The sequence below is a fragment of the Sardina pilchardus genome, chromosome 9 (genome assembly GCF_963854185.1).
Source record: "Sardina pilchardus chromosome 9, fSarPil1.1, whole genome shotgun sequence".
In the NCBI taxonomy this organism is placed as follows: domain Eukaryota; kingdom Metazoa; phylum Chordata; class Actinopteri; order Clupeiformes; family Clupeidae; genus Sardina; species Sardina pilchardus.
Genome location: NC_085002.1, coordinates 15519406 through 15537263, shown reverse-complemented (window position 1 = coordinate 15537263; position 17858 = coordinate 15519406). Strand labels below are relative to the sequence as shown.

Sequence of the window (17858 nt, the reverse complement as noted above, 5' to 3'; positions counted from 1 at the left end):
ATCAAATACGGATGTTACCAAAGACATGTCTGAAGGGGAAACTTACTGAACTCGAAAGAGAAACAAACATTTCATCATCGTATAGCCTACTTCAGATTTTACTAAAGATAGTTTGTCTCTGATTTCACTTCAACGCAGATCCCCTCCCAGACGTAGGCTACATCGATAAATATCACATCCGGGTGAGAGTGGGATGTGCCACACACAGGACATGACGTTGTATTTCCAGAAGAATTTCCAGTTTATCAGCCACTCACGCTTTATTTTCTGCAAAGTGCAAACCTTAAAGTTGAGTGAAGTGTACAGTAGCAGAAACTACCAAATCAGTGGAATATGGGATAAGTCGAAATGTAGGCCTAGTTCAGAAGTCTCCATCTTGAAATGCAATACACTAGTTTAGGAACTTGGTGGGTTGTGAAGTGAGAAGCTCACTTAAAAAGTTAAAAAGTAATCCCCGACTGTTTGATATGCAAAAGTCAATGAAAACATTTAGGCTTATATGGAACGTATACGGAATGTGGATAAATCAAGTTGTCGATCTAAAATAAACCTAGGCTAAGTGGTTATGTCTAAAGTGATAGATTTAAATTATTATATAAAAACAACAAGGCTTTTCTCAGCTTTGTTTCGGCTGGTCACTGGACCAGCATAATGCATGAATTCACGCGTCTGGTTGAACATCTGAATGATGACTATGGATAACAGCCTTTTTTCTCTTCGTTTTTCTCCCATGTAGGATATGCATACTACCATAATTAAGCAATTTTAGAACCAAACAGTAGGCATGCATAAGAATATTCAGTAAAATACAATAAACAAGCAAATACAACACGCCCTTCCATTGGTTTTCTAATCATCTGCAGCCAAGGTACAAGAAAAAACACCCACCAGCACTGACGTGTATTAGCGAAGGCTTCAATGATGACGTGTCTCTAGTGCTCTCTTTTCGGTGAGTAGTGGCAGGCCGGTGGCAGTCGATCTGTGCTGATCCACCTCACAAGGACTGTAAAACAACGGGATCTGGGCAGCGAACACCATGGCTAGTAAGTGTACCTCTCATTTGTGTCTTTCAATAATGTATTATGTCCCTGATTGATTATCTCACAGATTTTAAAAGAGAATTAAAGATGTTTATGAATCGTTCCCTATCTTTGTCCGTTGTCCCTTCAAACTAGCTAGCTAGCGGCAACGATACTCTTCCTTTCAACGAAGGTTGGTCCAGCTAGTTTAAGGCGAAGAATAATCAGTAATAGGTCGCATTTGAAACAGGTTGAATGAAGATTGTGTATTTTCCCATCCATTTCCAGTTACAATTCTGAAGTTGTTCATTTTAAAACCAGTCAAAGGGAGACGTCAGCTAGTGGGTTTTAGTGCTTGCTAGCTTTTTAGCGTTAGCCTGAAAAGCGGCAGCTCTCGTAACAACCTGTACCGCTAGTAGCCTAGAGTTGATATGTCGTGTGAAATCTCTACTTGAGATTAACTTGTCTAATATTAATGCACCTTTTATTTTGTGCTTGATGTAAATGGTGTTCAGCCTTGGGACAATAGAGCTAAATAGCCAACTTTTGTTCATTCAGACATTTAAACAATTCGTCTCTCAGCTAACGTAACTGAACTAATTATGACTGCTAGTTAGCTATCAATTGCCCTCATCCAGTTGTCAAGTCGTGTATAACCAAGTCTCATGCTTTTTGGGCTGTTTGGCAGGGCTGGTTTTAGTCTCCACTATTAATATGCACTCTGAAATATTTTCATGACACTAGTTTGGGTAACTAGTGTGCGTTTGTTCTGGAGTTGAATGATGACGTTGCAGTACAAAACCTGGGGCAAGTTCGAACAGTCTGAAGTGCTATTCACCCTAAAGCCACGTCTACTTCAGTTAAATCTCAGTTAGTGCTAATGTTAGCCAATAGGTCGAGTTAACCGTGATGTGTTATAAGTACCTAACGCAAAACATTTCTTATCTTCTTTACAGTTAAATTTCTGGAGGTAATAAAACCGTTTTGTGCGGTTCTGCCTGAGATCCAAAAACCAGAACGAAAGGTAAATGTTTTCGCTCATCTTCTCCTCTATTGTTGTGTTTGTTTATTGATTAATTTACTTTTATGTACAGCCCTTATGCACTCAGTTAATTACTGTTTCCTTAAATCTTTTGCAGATTCAATTTAGGGAGAAGGTACTATGGACAGCAATAACACTCTTCATTTTCCTGGTGTGCTGCCAGGTAAGCCACTCATTGTTTTTGATGTTAATGACATTAAATAAAAGAGTTTATACAAAAATAAGTTTTGTCATTGAACATGTCTGACTTAATGGTTTGATTTTCTCAGATTCCACTCTTTGGCATCATGTCATCCGACTCTGCCGATCCTTTCTACTGGATGAGAGTAATTCTGGCTTCCAACAGAGGTGGGTATTATAACTTGTATGCAACAGCAAGTCTGTTGGACTGTAGAGCTTTATTTCATTCTACCTTTTCAGTCTACATCATGACCTCATCAGCCTTCTCACTTGCATTGTTTTTAATCTTGTTCCATGGTAAGGCACACTAATGGAGCTGGGTATCTCGCCCATTGTCACCTCCGGCCTCATCATGCAGCTGCTGGCTGGCGCTAAGATCATTGAGGTTGGCGACACCCCCAAGGACAGGGCGCTCTTCAATGGTGCTCAGAAACGTAAGTCACCAACTCACCATAGCCTAAATTGCAACTCCAGCACTTGATGAGCCCTCAGCCTAGATAATTGTTTGCAGTGATAATTGTTTGCAGTGTTGGTCAGTGCACATCATCATTTCTATGTTGCTGTCCCACAGTGTTCGGTATGATCATCACCATTGGCCAGGCTATCGTGTATGTAATGACTGGGATGTATGGAGACCCCTCTGAGATGGGCGCTGGTATCTGCTTGCTGATAATCATTCAGGTATGTCCTGTCCTGTAACTCCTGTCCAGTCTCAAGCCAGTGTTCCATCCCCCTGAGTGTAAGGGGTATTAGCAAATAAAGGCTGAAATTGCACCTTTGCTGATTGATCTTATCCCAGTGATTGGGACAAAAGAAAGCAAGACACTAATCATCCTTGTCAGTAGTAAAGGTTGAAACATACAGTGGAGAGTTGTGGAGTTGCTTTGTTTGATTGCATTTGCTAATTCAGGGTGTGTTATCTCTCTTGTCCTGTAGCTGTTTGTGGCAGGACTCATCGTTCTTCTGCTGGACGAGCTGCTTCAAAAGGGCTACGGACTTGGCTCTGGTATCTCTCTCTTCATCGCCACCAACATCTGCGAGACCATCGTTTGGAAAGCCTTCAGCCCCACCACCGTCAATACCGGCAGAGGTAAAGAGTGTTTTCATGCACATCAATTGAAGAGATGCATGCATTATATATAAATGTGTGTGTGTTTGCTTACAAAATGCCTTTTTACACCAATTATGGTCGTGCAATGGGTGTCCTTTTTACAGAAATGGGTCAGTGCATAGTGGATGCAGTATTGCTTTTATCTCTGCTGTTTGAGAACATTTGTGAATATGACTATAAATAGTTATTATTGTTAACTATAAATAGTTCAGTAAGATGCATTGTTTGCATATAAGTAATAATTGCAGGTGATGCAAGCCTAAATAAATGGAAAGGTCTTCATTTAGGGACACAACACATTATTAGGTGCCTGTTTTTGGTCGAGAATTTTGTTCACATCAGTGATTTGCCTTTGAACCATTTCTTAACTCTTTCACAGTCAAGATAAGGAGAGTTAATGAGTTATTGCTGATAGAGCGAATGTTAACAACCTTCTCTGATTAAAGCAGTCCCTTTTTGTCAAAATGGCATACAACTGCCCCCACAACTAACTTGCCTTTAATTTCTCTTAGGAACTGAGTTCGAGGGAGCCATCATTGCCCTGTTCCATCTTTTGGCCACGCGTAATGACAAAGTGCGTGCACTCAGAGAAGCCTTCTACCGCCAGAACCTGCCCAACCTCATGAACCTCATCGCCACCGTTTTCGTGTTTGCTGTGGTGATATACTTCCAGGTCAGTGAATAACTGCTCATTGGATTATGCTTTCACACTGTCTGGCTTTAGGAAGAGTTGGGCATCGGCCGGATTGGTTGTCTCTGTGATGTGTACCAAGAGCTTTGAGCTTTCAATGAGTCATCCAAATGTCTGTGGTATCCAAGGATGTCAAACATACAATTTTAGCTCACAGTTTCACGCCTGTAACTTAAAGGAACAAGCCAACATTTTGGGAAATTAGTTTATTTGCCGTCTACCCTAGAGTTGGATAAGAGGACCCATACCCTTCTCTTCTCTCTGCATGCTGTAACTCTTGTCTGACTATCCCCATTGTTGGCTTACTTTAGCATAACTCACTGGAATCAAAACGTTTTTCCTATATAACATTGAAGTATTATACTTAATATGTCGCCCCTGCGTGATGCAATATACTGTCCCTTTCCAGATGACTGGCATGTTGCCTGTCCTTACTGTGGATTGATCTAGACCCATTTGCATTTTCTCTGCAGGGCTTCAGAGTCGATCTGCCCATCAAGTCTGCCCGTTATCGTGGCCAGTACAACACCTATCCCATCAAGCTTTTCTACACCTCCAACATTCCCATCATCCTGCAGTCTGCCCTTGTGTCCAACCTCTACGTTATCTCTCAGATGCTCTCTACCCGCTTCAGTGGAAACTTCCTGGTTAACTTGCTTGGAACGTGGTCTGTAAGTAACAAGTCTCAACGTATTTCTGTTATGACTTGATCAGTTGTTAAGTCAAGAAAAGGAACAGGAATGTAGATGGCACTGTTGTTGAATCTTTTTTAGAAATGTAATTGCAGACCATTATGGCCTTGTGGGGGAATACATCTAGGATACATCTGAAGAGCTAAATTGGCTTTCCTCAAACCAGACCACTCAGGGTGTCTGGAGGAAATGACTCATTCTTTACAGCAATGTTGGCAGCAATTCAAGACATTTTCTTTTGGAATTCATTAGTAATCTGACTCGGTTGTGAGTAGCTTGTGAATTCAGCTCAAGTCTACAGACTGATCACAACACTGTCATGTGCCTTAATGTGGCTGCCTTTGGGCTACATCATGCTTTTTGCGGCAAGTCCTTATTTTCCCTTCTTCCTTTTCTTCCAACAGGACACCTCTAGTGGAGGACCTGCACGAGCCTATCCAGTTGGTGGTCTGTGCTACTACCTTTCTCCGCCAGAGTCATTTGGTTCTGTTCTGGATGACCCTGTCCACGCGGTTATCTACATCGTCTTCATGCTGGGATCCTGCGCCTTCTTCTCTAAGACCTGGATTGAGGTTTCTGGATCATCTGCTAAAGATGTAAGTTATTCTTAATGGTGTAATATGGACAACCCTTGGTGTCTTGCTATTTCAGGTCTCATTATTAAAACTTTGAAAGGCAGTGTCATCAAGGTTCTTTTTTATCTGGTTTCAAACAGGTGGCCAAACAGTTGAAGGAACAGCAGATGGTGATGAGGGGACATAGAGAGACATCTATGGTCCACGAGCTCAACAGGTAAGTGCTCGCATATACTGAGAAGGAACCACAAAATATCCCTAAACAAACGGCACCTTTTATTTTGAACGTTATTTCTTGACGACTACTAACTATGTGCAACACTCTCTCACAGGTACATCCCCACAGCTGCTGCATTTGGTGGCCTCTGTATCGGCGGGCTGTCAGTAATGGCTGACTTCCTTGGAGCAATTGGTTCTGGAACTGGAATATTACTGGCTGTCACCATCATCTACCAGTACTTCGAAATCTTTGTCAAGGAACAGAGTGAAGTTGGCAGCATGGGAGCGTTGCTCTTCTAAAGAAGTCCTTCTGCCATTACACCAGACAGACACAACCTCCATTCTCTCAAGTTATTTTTTTTGTAATGTTATGTTATTATTTTTCATGCACAATCAATGTTTTGCTTCTTTGGATGCATCCATTTTGGCATCTATATTTTTTTGTTCCCAGTAGCCCTAAGGGCTCATGTGCGGACTGAACCTCTCTGGGAATGAGTGACTGCATGTCATCCCAGTATTCAGAATGGGCAGTGGGCCCGTTCAACTGCTTGTCAGAACACAGATCCTCCACCTCTCACTCTGTCTAGCCAGTGTTCCACCTGCCGGGTTTTTAAGTCTGATGAAATTATTTAAAAGCTCATGTGGTAGAATATTTGGTTCAAAATCCTGTGGGGTGAAAAAAAAAATAGTATAAATCACTCGGAAGTAGGACTACATGGATTATGTAAAACCAACATGTCATATCAGTGTATGCTTGTATGATCAGCTAACAATGTCCAAACTAAGGAGACCTTTAGTTATTCCACTGTAAATAAAGAAAATCTTTTCGAGAGGATGCTGGAGGGTTTTTGTTCTCACACCTGTCTGTGTGGCACTGGCTTGTGTATAGCTGACTGCTCTGTATTTGCTGGGAAGAGACTGTCATGTCCATGCTATCATATTTCACCCTTAGTTTTGTATGGGGCAGGGGGTCTCTGAGCCATATTGTAGGGTCAGTTGTAAAGAAAGATGGCATATTGTGTCCTGGTGTATACTGTCCCTGAGCTGGATTAGAGATCCTGGGTCAGCTGTAAGTTTCAGTTCAGTTTCTTGATTTTTTTAAATTTAGCGTTCCACGCTAGTCTTAGCAAGGGCACAGGAGCTGCCCTTTTACATGGTCCAGGTAAAGGGAAGTGTTTGTCTGCGTCATGGTCTTCTCCCAGACTGAACTGCTGCAGAAACTGCCTGATTGGGTTGGATATGGGTGGGCTTGTTTGGGGAGAAAAGAGGATATACCTGATTTTTACGTTCTGTTTTGAACATTGTATTAAAGAAGAAATTTTTGCCAACTCTTTGAAAATTTGACTTTTTTGTAGGCCTCATAGGAGCCTGGAAAAATGTCCTATAATATTCCGAACAAATGCATCAGTTTCAACGGTCAATAAATCCTTATTCAAACTGTTTTCCATGTAAGATGTGTAAGGCTACTGGATATATTTCGCATATCGGCAAGGAGTACATGGAGAATGGAGGATCCCTTCAGAATAACATAGAGCAGAATAACCGTATCCTAGGTAGGAAATGCACGCAGCATTTGCACTGACCAGGCACTGACGCGAAAGTGGCTTGATTAATTCAATATCTATCCATTCATAAGGAGACCCGTAAATACTTCATCGGACGTATGTTGTCAACAGAGACGATACAAGTTCTCTGATAAATGTTTTGCATGGCCACAAGCTGTAATATTGCTAATTAATTTTATAACCTACATTTCAGCTGGCATCGCACTGGACGCCAAACGCTTTGGGTCCTAGCTTCACCCTGGGTCCTAATACGTCAGGGTGCAAAGTTCATACGGTGAGAGGTAAAGCGTGTAAGACGGTAATTTTAACCGGTTTCGTAAGGTACGAAATAAGACGAAGACTGGAGTCATTGTCGAAAAAAACAGTCCGCCGTAACCACCTACAGAAATGTCATATTGCAGGCAAGAGGGTGAGTTCATCGCACATTATCGACATACTTTTCATTCATTTATGATCACCAATGTCATTGACAGTACCAGCTAGCAGACGTTAAACAACCATTAGCCTTCAAGATGTTGGTTAGCTTACCGTGATGCCCATACAATTTCCCTGGACTCTCTCATCTCGCATTATAGACCATTAGTCCTATATGTAGACCATTGTGCTACCTGTGAAATAAATGAAGGTGTTCACGTTTTGTGGTCTTCAAGAACAAGCTTTATCTTTTGCACTTGTTAGCCAAACCGCTGAATGTAGCCCTGCTAGCAAGTCGTGTAACGTTACCATGAGTCACTCTGACAGTTCCGTCTGTGTATCTCGAAAATACATCTTTGATTGGGAGCATTATTAGTGTTGTTTTCTCCATTATAAGTAAATAAATACCATGTCATATTGTCATTACGTCTGCTGAATCATCGATATTTTCATTGCTGGTCAGCCTGTCACGCTCGAGTGGTTTAGTGTTGATATGTCTCGTTGACAAGAAGAATGGTTTTACGTAACTTAATATAATTTGGCTTATTTTTCTTTTTCCTTTTAATACGTTAAGGTGGACGCTGTTATGGCTGTCTGTCCGTTTCGGAATTATTCTACAGGCTTGGTTTATAAGTTATATGCATGGCGTGGTAGACATACTTGACTTCATTTAAAACATGTAATAACCATGGGATTCTCAAAGAATTTCTTGACAACACTGCTGATGTCTCAGGCAAAGACAAAATCATCTTCGTGACTAAGGAGGACCATGAAGCCCCCAGCAATGCCGAGCTAGTAGCAGATGACCCCAATGACCCTTACGAAGATCACGGTGAGTGTGGCACGATGGCTGTGTTTAGCTATACCAACACGTCTTGTAGATTAGATAGTTGTCTGTGTCTAAATGTAGCTTATTTTCCCCTCAAACGGCAATACATTTTAAACGTAGATGTCAGTGTCTGGGGAATTTTGCAAGATTTTGTGAGCGTATTGCTAATGGAACTAGGGAGCGAATTGGAGGAGAGAAAGCGATGGCCATTGTATGTTTAGTAGATTAAAGCAAGAGTCTCATGGTTGTGTAAACACTTACACGTCTCCTGCTTTGTGGTTAACAGAGATAGTTTTTAGCTACTGTGCTTTAATTTATCTCCTCCGATCTCCTTTACATTTTCTCAGGCCTGATCCTACCAAATGGGGACATCAACTGGAACTGCCCTTGCCTGGGTGGTATGGCCAGTGGACCCTGTGGTCAGCAGTTCAAAGAAGCCTTCTCTTGTTTCCACTACAGCTCAGAGGAAGTGAAGGGCTCAGAGTGTGTGGAAAACTTCCGAAGCATGCAAGAATGCATGCAGAGGTACCCAGAGTTGTACCCTCAAGATGATGACAGTGAACCCCCCAAAGAGACAGATGCTGCTGCTGCCCCAACAGCGACAGATGAAACTGCCCCCGTCAGTGACAAAGACTCTGCCTCTGCTGGCCCGGCAGAATCCTCACCCACTTCGGAAGAACCAACACCCACAGCCAGCCCGCCCAAAAGTTAACGCTGTGTGCTCTAAAACTGTGCTGAGCCTGACCAGTGTGAATCTGTATATGAGAAAATGGCTGTGTGCATGGGAGGAGAAGGAATCACACCGGAACCTTTGTGGCGGACAATCCCGACAGGAGTGCTGGAACTCACTGGTTGGCGTGCTGGACACATTAAAAACTCATAGACGTGGGTTGAATTTTCTGTTATCCCTCCACTGAGACGATCATTTAGGGTCCAGAAATCAAATATATGAGCGAATTAAAGAAATTCTTTTACAGCATATGATAAGGTTGATGCGCACTTAAAGCTTCTAGAAATGTCCCACATCGCAAAGTTATTGTGAGTATTTATGGGGGTAGGTCATTCCACAAATGATGCTTATGCAAAAGGCTGTCAGTGCTCAAGATAGTGCTAATACTGAATACCAAGTGGTGCTCTGTAGTCTCACGGGTCACTGTGTGTCTGTCTCTTACTGTTACTCTTTGTTGATTGTGAAAGTCATCATGTTTCTTTCAGTGTTTGAAGAATTATTGTCTGTCTTCTGTTGGCCAACTTGAGATATACTGATATTGAGATCCTTCATTACATATTTTCTTACAACCAAAATCACAAGAGTACGTGTTCAGTTTGCCTCAGTCAGAAAAAAATAATACACACTGGGCAGATGGATGGCAACACGATTCTATGGCCAGAAACACCAAAGGTCGTGTCACACTAACTCTAGTACAGAATCATCACAAGTGCTACTGGAGTGATGAACCTACAGAGACTTTTCCGCAGTTTTTGCCTGTGCTCACTTCTTTCAAGCAAAGCCTTAATGAGGTGTCCCCCCTTTACCCTTGAAATAATTTCAAATTAAACAAACAAACTATGGTTTCATGTGTTCTCTAAGATTTTGTGTATGCATGTGTGTGTGTGGGAGGACCTTTCCTTTTTTGATGAAATTGTACCATCTGCCATGTTTTACATTGCTATAAAATATATATTGTAAAATTAATATGGAGCTTCAGATTGATACAAAAGTGTCTGGTTTGCAGACAGATTATAGATGTATAACCCATACAGCCTGGGAAAAGCCAGACCTTCACAATAGTAGAATTGGGAGTGGGTCTAAGGTTCATTGACTTACGACTTCTAGAACGAAAATTAAACTTGAAACGGTACATTAAATCGGTCTCACCAAATCTTTTCAAAAGTGTAGCGATCTTTTAAACCAGTGGTTCTCAAACTTTTCACAATGAGCAGTACCACCTCAGAAAGCAATTGACTCTCCAAGTTTCATCATTATGACCGGCATGAAAATACAGTAGCACAGGCCAATTTAAATATATTTTATGTTATACATACTGTTTCGCATTGTTTTGTTAAGTTTAAATGTAACAATTTTTCATTATATATATATTCTATATATTTTGAAGTGATTATTTTCTTCATGAAAAAACATCTTGGAGACTCCTGGAGTACCATACCAAAGACTCTGTGTACCACCAGTGGTACTGTACCACAGTTTGAGAACCACTATTGTAAACAAGTTATTTACTCAGTTCCAAAGAAATACACACCCATGCCGGATTAGTGATTCTATTTGCATGCCTGTGTTTTAGGGACATTGGAAATGGGCCTCAATGGCCCCCTGGCCAGACTGACCAGCAGAGCAAATCCTAAATTTGCCAAAAGATCGTATTAGTATTCCCAGGTTATAACCCATACAGTGCAGGCACTGTTTTAACCCTTAATAAGGTGTTGATAGTTTGTCCAGTTTCAATCTTAACACCCCAATCCCAATAGAGATGAACTGTCCAAACCAAGAGAAGCTGGTTAAGACACATGGGCAACATATGACATTTTCTCATTAGTAGACACTAATGCATTCAGATGTTTAGTCCATTCTGGCTCAGCAGCAGAATGTTTTTATCGAGTGACTAGTGAGGTATCACACTTGGTTGATTATTACAGTTTTGACAATATTTCATTGGACATCTGGTTTACAACTGATATAACAGATAACTAAACAGATACACATATATAGTGAGATATTTTACATTTGATGTAATCAGGTAAATTTATCTTCCCATAGACATACTAAATCCTTTCAAGCGTAGTACTTATTACAGTTATGGTTTTAGTATGTTTATGGAAATGTGTGCGACATTTAGGGGTTCTCACTCTTCTCTTGGGCCCTGATGTTGAGTGAAAGCCACAGATGTATGATTAGGTTAATGTGAAAAAGAACACTGACACTGCTTTTCAACATCTCGTATCAAGGTACGCTTGTTTTCATGAAGTGTAGTTGATGAAAATGGTCTGATGCACAATCTAAAACAAAGGGAAATATACAGCATGGACATTTGTGATATAATTAGTTTGGTCTTTCAAATAATGCCCAGGAATGTTAAATGAAACCAGCCTATATGTAACAGTAAAGTTGAAGGACAATCTATAATGCAACAAAATACTAGTCTATATCAACCTGTGGAGATATTATATTATACTATATTCTTTAACATCACTACTCATGTTATGGTAATTAACTTCAACACTAACAAAAAAAGCCATATTCAGAGCATTGTGCACCTTTCTAGCTTGCACAGAGTGAAGCTGTAACTGCTCACTGAAATGTTTTTAACACCTTGTTGTACAGCTCATACAGATCACATACTTTATACAAATTAACATATTATCAAATACCTTAAATATTAATTCAGTACTTTTTTGGTTACATCGTGGACGTGTCTCATGGGCGAATATCTACAGAAGCAGTCTCATTTCCTTGGATTAAATGTGTTTTTTCATGTGACTGGCAATGTGACGCCACCATCATATGTGCACTGCCCAGTTTCCCTTACTGTCATTGAGCCAGCAATGATAAGGCTTTCAGCTACAAAAACAAAATCCCAGATGCCTTCTAAATTTGGTACTGGCCTGAACATACAGAATGGAAGAGAAAAATCCAGAAGAATGACACCGAATGTAGGGGTTTGGAATTAAAAGATCTGCTTCTGTCAAGAATGTAGGTTAAGAGTACACTAAAGTACCACTACAAAAAAGACAGGTGACTACAAGACCACAAGACAATTACCCCCATGGCTGGTCTTTATAACCTCGCTCTCAGTTAAAAGCAGTCTGTTCCAATGGTCATGTTCCATAGGCTCACCCCAACTTGGTCAGCAGCCCTTGTATGTGCGTCCTACTGCTACTCACAAGAGGCGCCAAGAAGGAACTGAAAGTCAGCTTGCTTAGCCATGTAAACTGGAAGCTCAAGTGACCACACGGTTCACTTGGCAAATGGCTTTCGTATGTCCCATGGAGCAAACACTAGGAGCTCATAGGCAGCCTTGCCGAAGTCCCTCTGCCACATGATGCCCCAACATCGGTGTCCAGGGAACCACCAAACTCTGCATGGTCACCAGTAAACGCCCCGACTCCACCTCCTCAGGACCAGCCAGTAAGTATTCCATTCCTGAAATGTAAATGGCAGAATGTCTGTCTATGTACCTCTGAGGTTTTATCTGTTTTTTTTTGTGCACAGAGTAACTTCGTATTCAGTTTTATTAAACTCTCCTTTCAGATAAAAACTAGGCTGTTGGCTTGACACACTGTTTTTGACCTTCCTTGTATAAGCAACCTTACCTTAATGACTATAGTGAGTTTACAATGTCTACTTGTGGTAAGGGAAAGTCTATGATGATTGCTACAATGATGATTTTTTTTAAGATCTGGGATACTTTACATGAAAGAGGACCATATTTGCATTGCTTCTAGGACATACAATAGCAGAAGATTCCAGAAAACAAGGCCTCCAAAGGCTATTACCTGGATTAAGGATGGGACAGGTGCATCCTCTGCTGGTCCAGGACAGTGGGAAGATGCTGTGAGTGCCCTGAGAGACTGGCACCTTTCCTGAGCGCAAGACCTTCCTAACTTTGACAAGCACAACAGCATGGCTTCCTTTGTCATGGGCAGACAGGACACTGGCTTTTATTGCTGTAATAACCAGAGGTACACACACACACACACACACACACACACACACACACACACATGAAGTCATCATACACCAGACCCTCTTCTGTATCCCTGATGTCATAGGAACACATTGTTATGCTATGTTACTGTGAGCTGTGAACAAGTCACTGACTATGTGTGTACAATCGAGGATTTTACGTTTGCAATGAGGTGTTCTCTTACCGTATGCATGTTTTGTCTTGCACAAATCAGCCACACCTCTCAGTTTTCTCTCTTTGCAACTGCATTTACCTGAGAGGAACATGGACTTTAGTCCCATTCAATGCTCTAATCTTCCTCAGGTAGACATGAATAGTTACCAAACACTGCTGTTAACAGTACCCGAGTTATCAGTTTACCAGGATCGGTTACTGTTTCCATTATCCTGTCCAATTTTCCTTCTTCAGCTTGTTTCAGTGGTGCATACGGTTTCTTTTCATTGTTTATCCAAGGCTGTTATAGTAGTATAGTATAGTGCTAACCAACCTGTATAGTACAAGGCAGACACTGCCAGCTCTTTGGACCACGTTCTCTCATCTTCATTTGACAATACGTGGAGCAGGTCAGGGATCTTGCCTCCAATGGGAATGTGGTAGAGCTTATCACTGTTTTAACAGTATAAAATGAAAAATATTTAGTTCATAACACTTTTATTGATACAATTTCAACATTATTTTTCAAAACATAATAATATGGCATTATGGCATAAGAAATTAGACTGACCTGTCAATACAGTGTCCGGTGAGGGCATCACATTTTTGAGGGCACGCACAGGGTTTGCAGCCCTCTGGGCCAAACGCCCAGTACCCTGGCAGACACTGACTGCAGCTTGTGCCTCCAACCCCTGGTTTGCAGTGGCACTGCCCGCTCCTGGGGTGGCACCAGGGTGCCTCATCCCTAGAATGTGAGGGGATCGACCCAACAGGATCACACCAGCAACCTGAAACAAGAGAGACATAAGTGCTCTACTAGTGCACTGCCTTGTCCATTTGTTATTTTAGTTCTACCTGTAACCAGCAGAGGGAGTCATACTGTTAGTTCGAATGAGGACGTCAGACATCAGACATCCACAACGGTAGTCAGTGAACACCACAACTGTGTTCTATGTATTAACGGAGGAACTTTTTAGATGTTCACATTTGTTTGTTATCGTCTGTTTCACTTGTTTACTTACGCATGCAGGCATGCGGAGAGGTCAGTGGCATCGCTGGGTGGCGATGGTAACCGGGGCGGCATCGCTGGCACCGCCGGCCCACCGTGTTGTGCTGACAGTCGTTGCAGACCCCTCCACTCGTCCCCCCTGTGGACAGCCACACTCGCTGCGAGAAGTGGCAACTGTCCGAGTGGCTGTGACACTCACACTCTGAAAGCACACCAGCGGACCAGACAATCAGTGAAAGAGTGAAAAGAGTGTCAGTGCAAGAGTGAGTGAAAGAGTGTCAGTGCAAAAGCAATCCTCTAAGTCTCTTGATCTTGGATGACTTGCACGAGTGGTGGGCATTGAGGCAGGCTACTTACTCTGGCAGGGGTTTGGCTGGCCGTTGCTGCTGCTGCCGCTGGCAGGCTTCCAGGGCCGGTCGTTGTAGAGGGGAGCGCACTTTTCACAGTGCTCGCCCGCCGTGTGGTGCGAGCACACACACCTGCCAGACACCTGTCGTGAGGAAACCCCGGGTCAAGTAAGCAAACAGAGGAACACACACACACACACACACACACACCACCACACAGAGATGTATACAACTACAATGTCATGTCAACAAAATCACACATCACGTATTCACAGAACCTCAGTGACAGGATCTAATGTGATGTGTTGGCAGGCGTCTCTCACCATTCCCTCTGGAGGGATCAGCTCTGTGTCCTGCTGCGTGGGCACACAATGCTCCGCGTGCCCGTGACAGAGGCAGGTTCCCCGGGCCAGCAGAGAGTAGATGGCATAGGGCGCTGGTTTAGAGGGGGCAGAGCGACGCTTGGTGGCCACAGAGAAGACGCCAGGGAAGGTCTCCGGGCTGCCGTAGCCCCTGGAGGAGCCGGATGGAGACCCCGCACAGACCTGCGGCTTGAGGAGCCTGATGCGCAAGTTGGTGAGCGTGAGCATGGCGAGGGCCTCCGGACTGTAAGGATTGTCCACTTCTTTGCCTTTGCCTATCGAGCGAAATATAACCTGTGAGAAACACAAGGGGGCAAACACACAGTGTCAAAAGACAGCAACCCAAATGGCACAGCACCTGTATTTAACATCCTCCACCCTATATTTATACGCTCTTTCAGTCACCCAGATAACTAGTAATAACTATGCTTACAAAATGCTAAAAGAGACACGTGGCCTGTGTCTGTCTCAAATGGTGAATGAAGATTCCCTTCACAGTCGGAATAGACAGTAAATAGTAGTCAAAAAAATCTTATCTCCTCATCAATGGCGACACATGCCTTGTCTTGCACAGCGTATTATTTTTAAACGTGTGAGATGTAAAGCTCCTCACCTCCCCTCCAGTACAGGGCTTAGCACTGGAGTAGCGTGAGGTGCACAGCGACCCTGGCTGGCTGGTATCATCAGCGAGGCCAAACGCAGAGCTGCAGTTGGAGGCAAAGAACTTCAGCGTCTGCCAGGACTGACCAAAGTCTACGGAACGTTCCAGAACCATGGTGTCGGGCCGAGGGGAGCGGAAGAGCATGACCATGTGAGTCATGCAGAACCGGCTCTCCAGGTCCAGGCGGATCTCCTCCTCCTGGCCCGGGCCAGCCCCAGACTCCCACCAGGTGTTGGGGTGTAGGAAGGGGTCATCCGCCATCTGCGCAGGTGGGTGTGCTGTTCCCTCAGAGCAGGACCGTTGGAGGGAAGAGCAAGACTCCAGGGAGCCGTTCCTGCAGCAGTCTGTGAGTGTGCGGAGGACCCTGCCAGTAGCCAGGTTCCCCACTGGAGGACTGCAGGCGTGACCCACACACCTGGAGGTCAGCAGGTGAGGCGATGAGACTGGGAAGAGAATGAAGTTAGCAGAGAAATAAATCAGATGCGTGTATGCCATGATGAATGTGTCTCTGCGAGGGGAAAACAGTGACACTTGGATCATGTTCAGCAGAGATGGAAGTGCTCTCTTGCTGCAGCTGATACTGTCATAAAATGCTAAATGGATTTTCATATTGACGCCACAACGGAAACAATGCTAGTCTTGGACTCATGTTGCCCCAGTCTAATAATATCAGGGCAGTTAAGTCCATGGCAGCGCATCGGAGTTATTAATTACCATAACTCGACCTTTGGCGATGCCAGCGCTTGCCCAAATAATAGGAGATAGTTCTCCTGCAGCATCCATGCGATGATAGGCTCTATTTACGCTCCTGAAACAGTGCCCATTATTTCGTTACTTCCCGTAACAACATTATGTAATGGGGCACGCAGTTGACAGTAATCTGTTTTGGGTTTGTATAGCCTCAATAACGCGGAACAAAAGTTGGTTATACTGTATGTCTATGACTCCATGCAGCAACACAGCTAGGAAAGAATAACATCCATGTGACATTAGGAGAAATTACCTGTGTAAGGTCTAGAGATTGTATGCTGGTCACCCGTTTAAATTCCCACAATGAACCTGTGAATATGTCTCTCACCTGACATGCCGTACACATCTAAAAACAGGAGCCCGATCCAGAAGAATGGCTGCATCCTGGAGAGGAGACGCAGTGCCAGTGTTTTCATTCTTGAAAGTTCTGTGGCTGGAATTAATGTCCTGACTCAAGAACTGTTCACAGGCAACCAGAATCTCGTACCACTAAGAACCTCAACCCAAGCACATCACAACTTCAAAGTTTAATATTCAACACGGGAATGAAGCCGAAAAAAATTGCGAAAAGGTCTGGTCAACCAACAAAAATATCACCGCACTGTTCAATAACATAATCCATTCGGTTAAAGTAGACACGGCAGCCTATGTCAGTGCACCTGTCCGACATGGTAGCATCACCCTTATATGAAAATGACAACTTGAGCGCGTTTAGACCGTTAGGTACACCTAGACAACGACCGTTACTCCCTCACCGGTTCATCCATATTATCATAAAACGTCGATATCAACGATCAAGATGACAGATGTTCCCCGAGTCCCTTTGTGTTGTCCCTCCTCTGTTGTTGTCGCCCTCGCTCTAAACGCAACGTACTGCTCTGAACCCTCGGAGTGCCTGCCCCCATAAAATAAAATCACAAACGAATAAGTAAGTCAGCATCCAGTGTGCCTGAGTGCCCCGCAGCGGGTAATAACAGTAATGCAGCAAGTGTAACCAAAACCTTGGCACTGTAATTGATTGCACGACAAGTATCGAGTAACGGTTTGGATTTTGCAGGCTCACTCTTTCTCGCAAGAGTTCAGGTGAAAAGATGGTAGAGGAGAGCTGGTAAAAGGAGTTAATGCGAAGCAGGCGCCCTGAACATCAACATACCAGACCTCGCCAGCCTCCTCCTCATGCGTTAACTTGGCCGCTTAATGGCTGGGTCGGAAATACGTTTGTTGAATTGTCGTTCCTGGTTTAGCCACAGCATCAATTTATTAGGGGGATTGATGGCCAATTTAAAATGCACAGTGTAATGAGAGCGCAGTTGGGGATGCCCGGGATAGTTTCATGATGCGCCAGGAGGCTTATCTGGCCGCTACAGGGGATTCCCAAGTGTAGCCTGTGTTTCAAAGCCAGTCAGCAACTGATACTCGACTGAAGGTCCAGTAAGTGGTCACTGAATTACTTATTTTGTCTCTCAGTGGCAGACATAGCCCATATACATCTTTTATCTTCTCTGCTATGTTTTAAGCAGTGGCTATATTTAGTTA

At 43.2% G+C, this 17858-nt stretch overlaps 3 protein-coding genes across 4 annotated transcripts; 2 read left to right on the top strand and 1 right to left on the bottom strand.

Annotated features, from left to right (window-relative positions):
- Positions 1 to 894: 894 nt before the first annotated feature.
- On the top strand, positions 895 to 6857 carry sec61a1a (SEC61 translocon subunit alpha 1a). The gene is made up of 12 exons (XM_062545942.1): positions 895 to 1043; positions 1976 to 2043; positions 2159 to 2224; positions 2331 to 2409; positions 2544 to 2675; positions 2813 to 2922; positions 3178 to 3331; positions 3865 to 4025; positions 4517 to 4714; positions 5140 to 5331; positions 5451 to 5527; positions 5643 to 6857. The coding sequence occupies exons 1-12, from the start codon at positions 1037 to 1039 to the stop codon at positions 5827 to 5829; spliced, it is 1431 nt and encodes a 476-aa protein (XP_062401926.1). The 5' UTR covers positions 895 to 1036; the 3' UTR covers positions 5830 to 6857.
- A 484-nt stretch (positions 6858 to 7341) lies between these two features.
- chchd4a (coiled-coil-helix-coiled-coil-helix domain containing 4a) lies at positions 7342 to 9909 on the top strand. Of its 2 annotated transcripts, none has more exons than XM_062545940.1 (3): positions 7342 to 7503; positions 8212 to 8340; positions 8685 to 9909. In XM_062545940.1, the coding sequence occupies exons 1-3, from the start codon at positions 7482 to 7484 to the stop codon at positions 9047 to 9049; spliced, it is 516 nt and encodes a 171-aa protein (XP_062401924.1). In that variant the 5' UTR covers positions 7342 to 7481; the 3' UTR covers positions 9050 to 9909. The 2 variants fall into 2 exon arrangements, with proteins under 2 accessions (XP_062401924.1, XP_062401925.1); XM_062545941.1 differs by having other exon boundaries at positions 7346 to 7503; positions 8242 to 8340.
- Positions 9910 to 12171: 2262 nt separating this feature from the next.
- si:dkey-202e22.2 (netrin-4) lies at positions 12172 to 17169 on the bottom strand. Its single transcript, XM_062545939.1, has 10 exons — positions 16651 to 17169; positions 15525 to 16015; positions 14873 to 15205; positions 14560 to 14692; positions 14216 to 14404; positions 13765 to 13981; positions 13528 to 13646; positions 13225 to 13293; positions 12850 to 13020; positions 12172 to 12496 (listed from the first exon to the last, which is right to left on the bottom strand). Exons 1-10 carry the CDS (start codon positions 16736 to 16738, stop codon positions 12360 to 12362), a joined length of 1947 nt encoding a protein of 648 aa, XP_062401923.1. The 5' UTR covers positions 16739 to 17169; the 3' UTR covers positions 12172 to 12359.
- Positions 17170 to 17858: the final 689 nt, after the last annotated feature.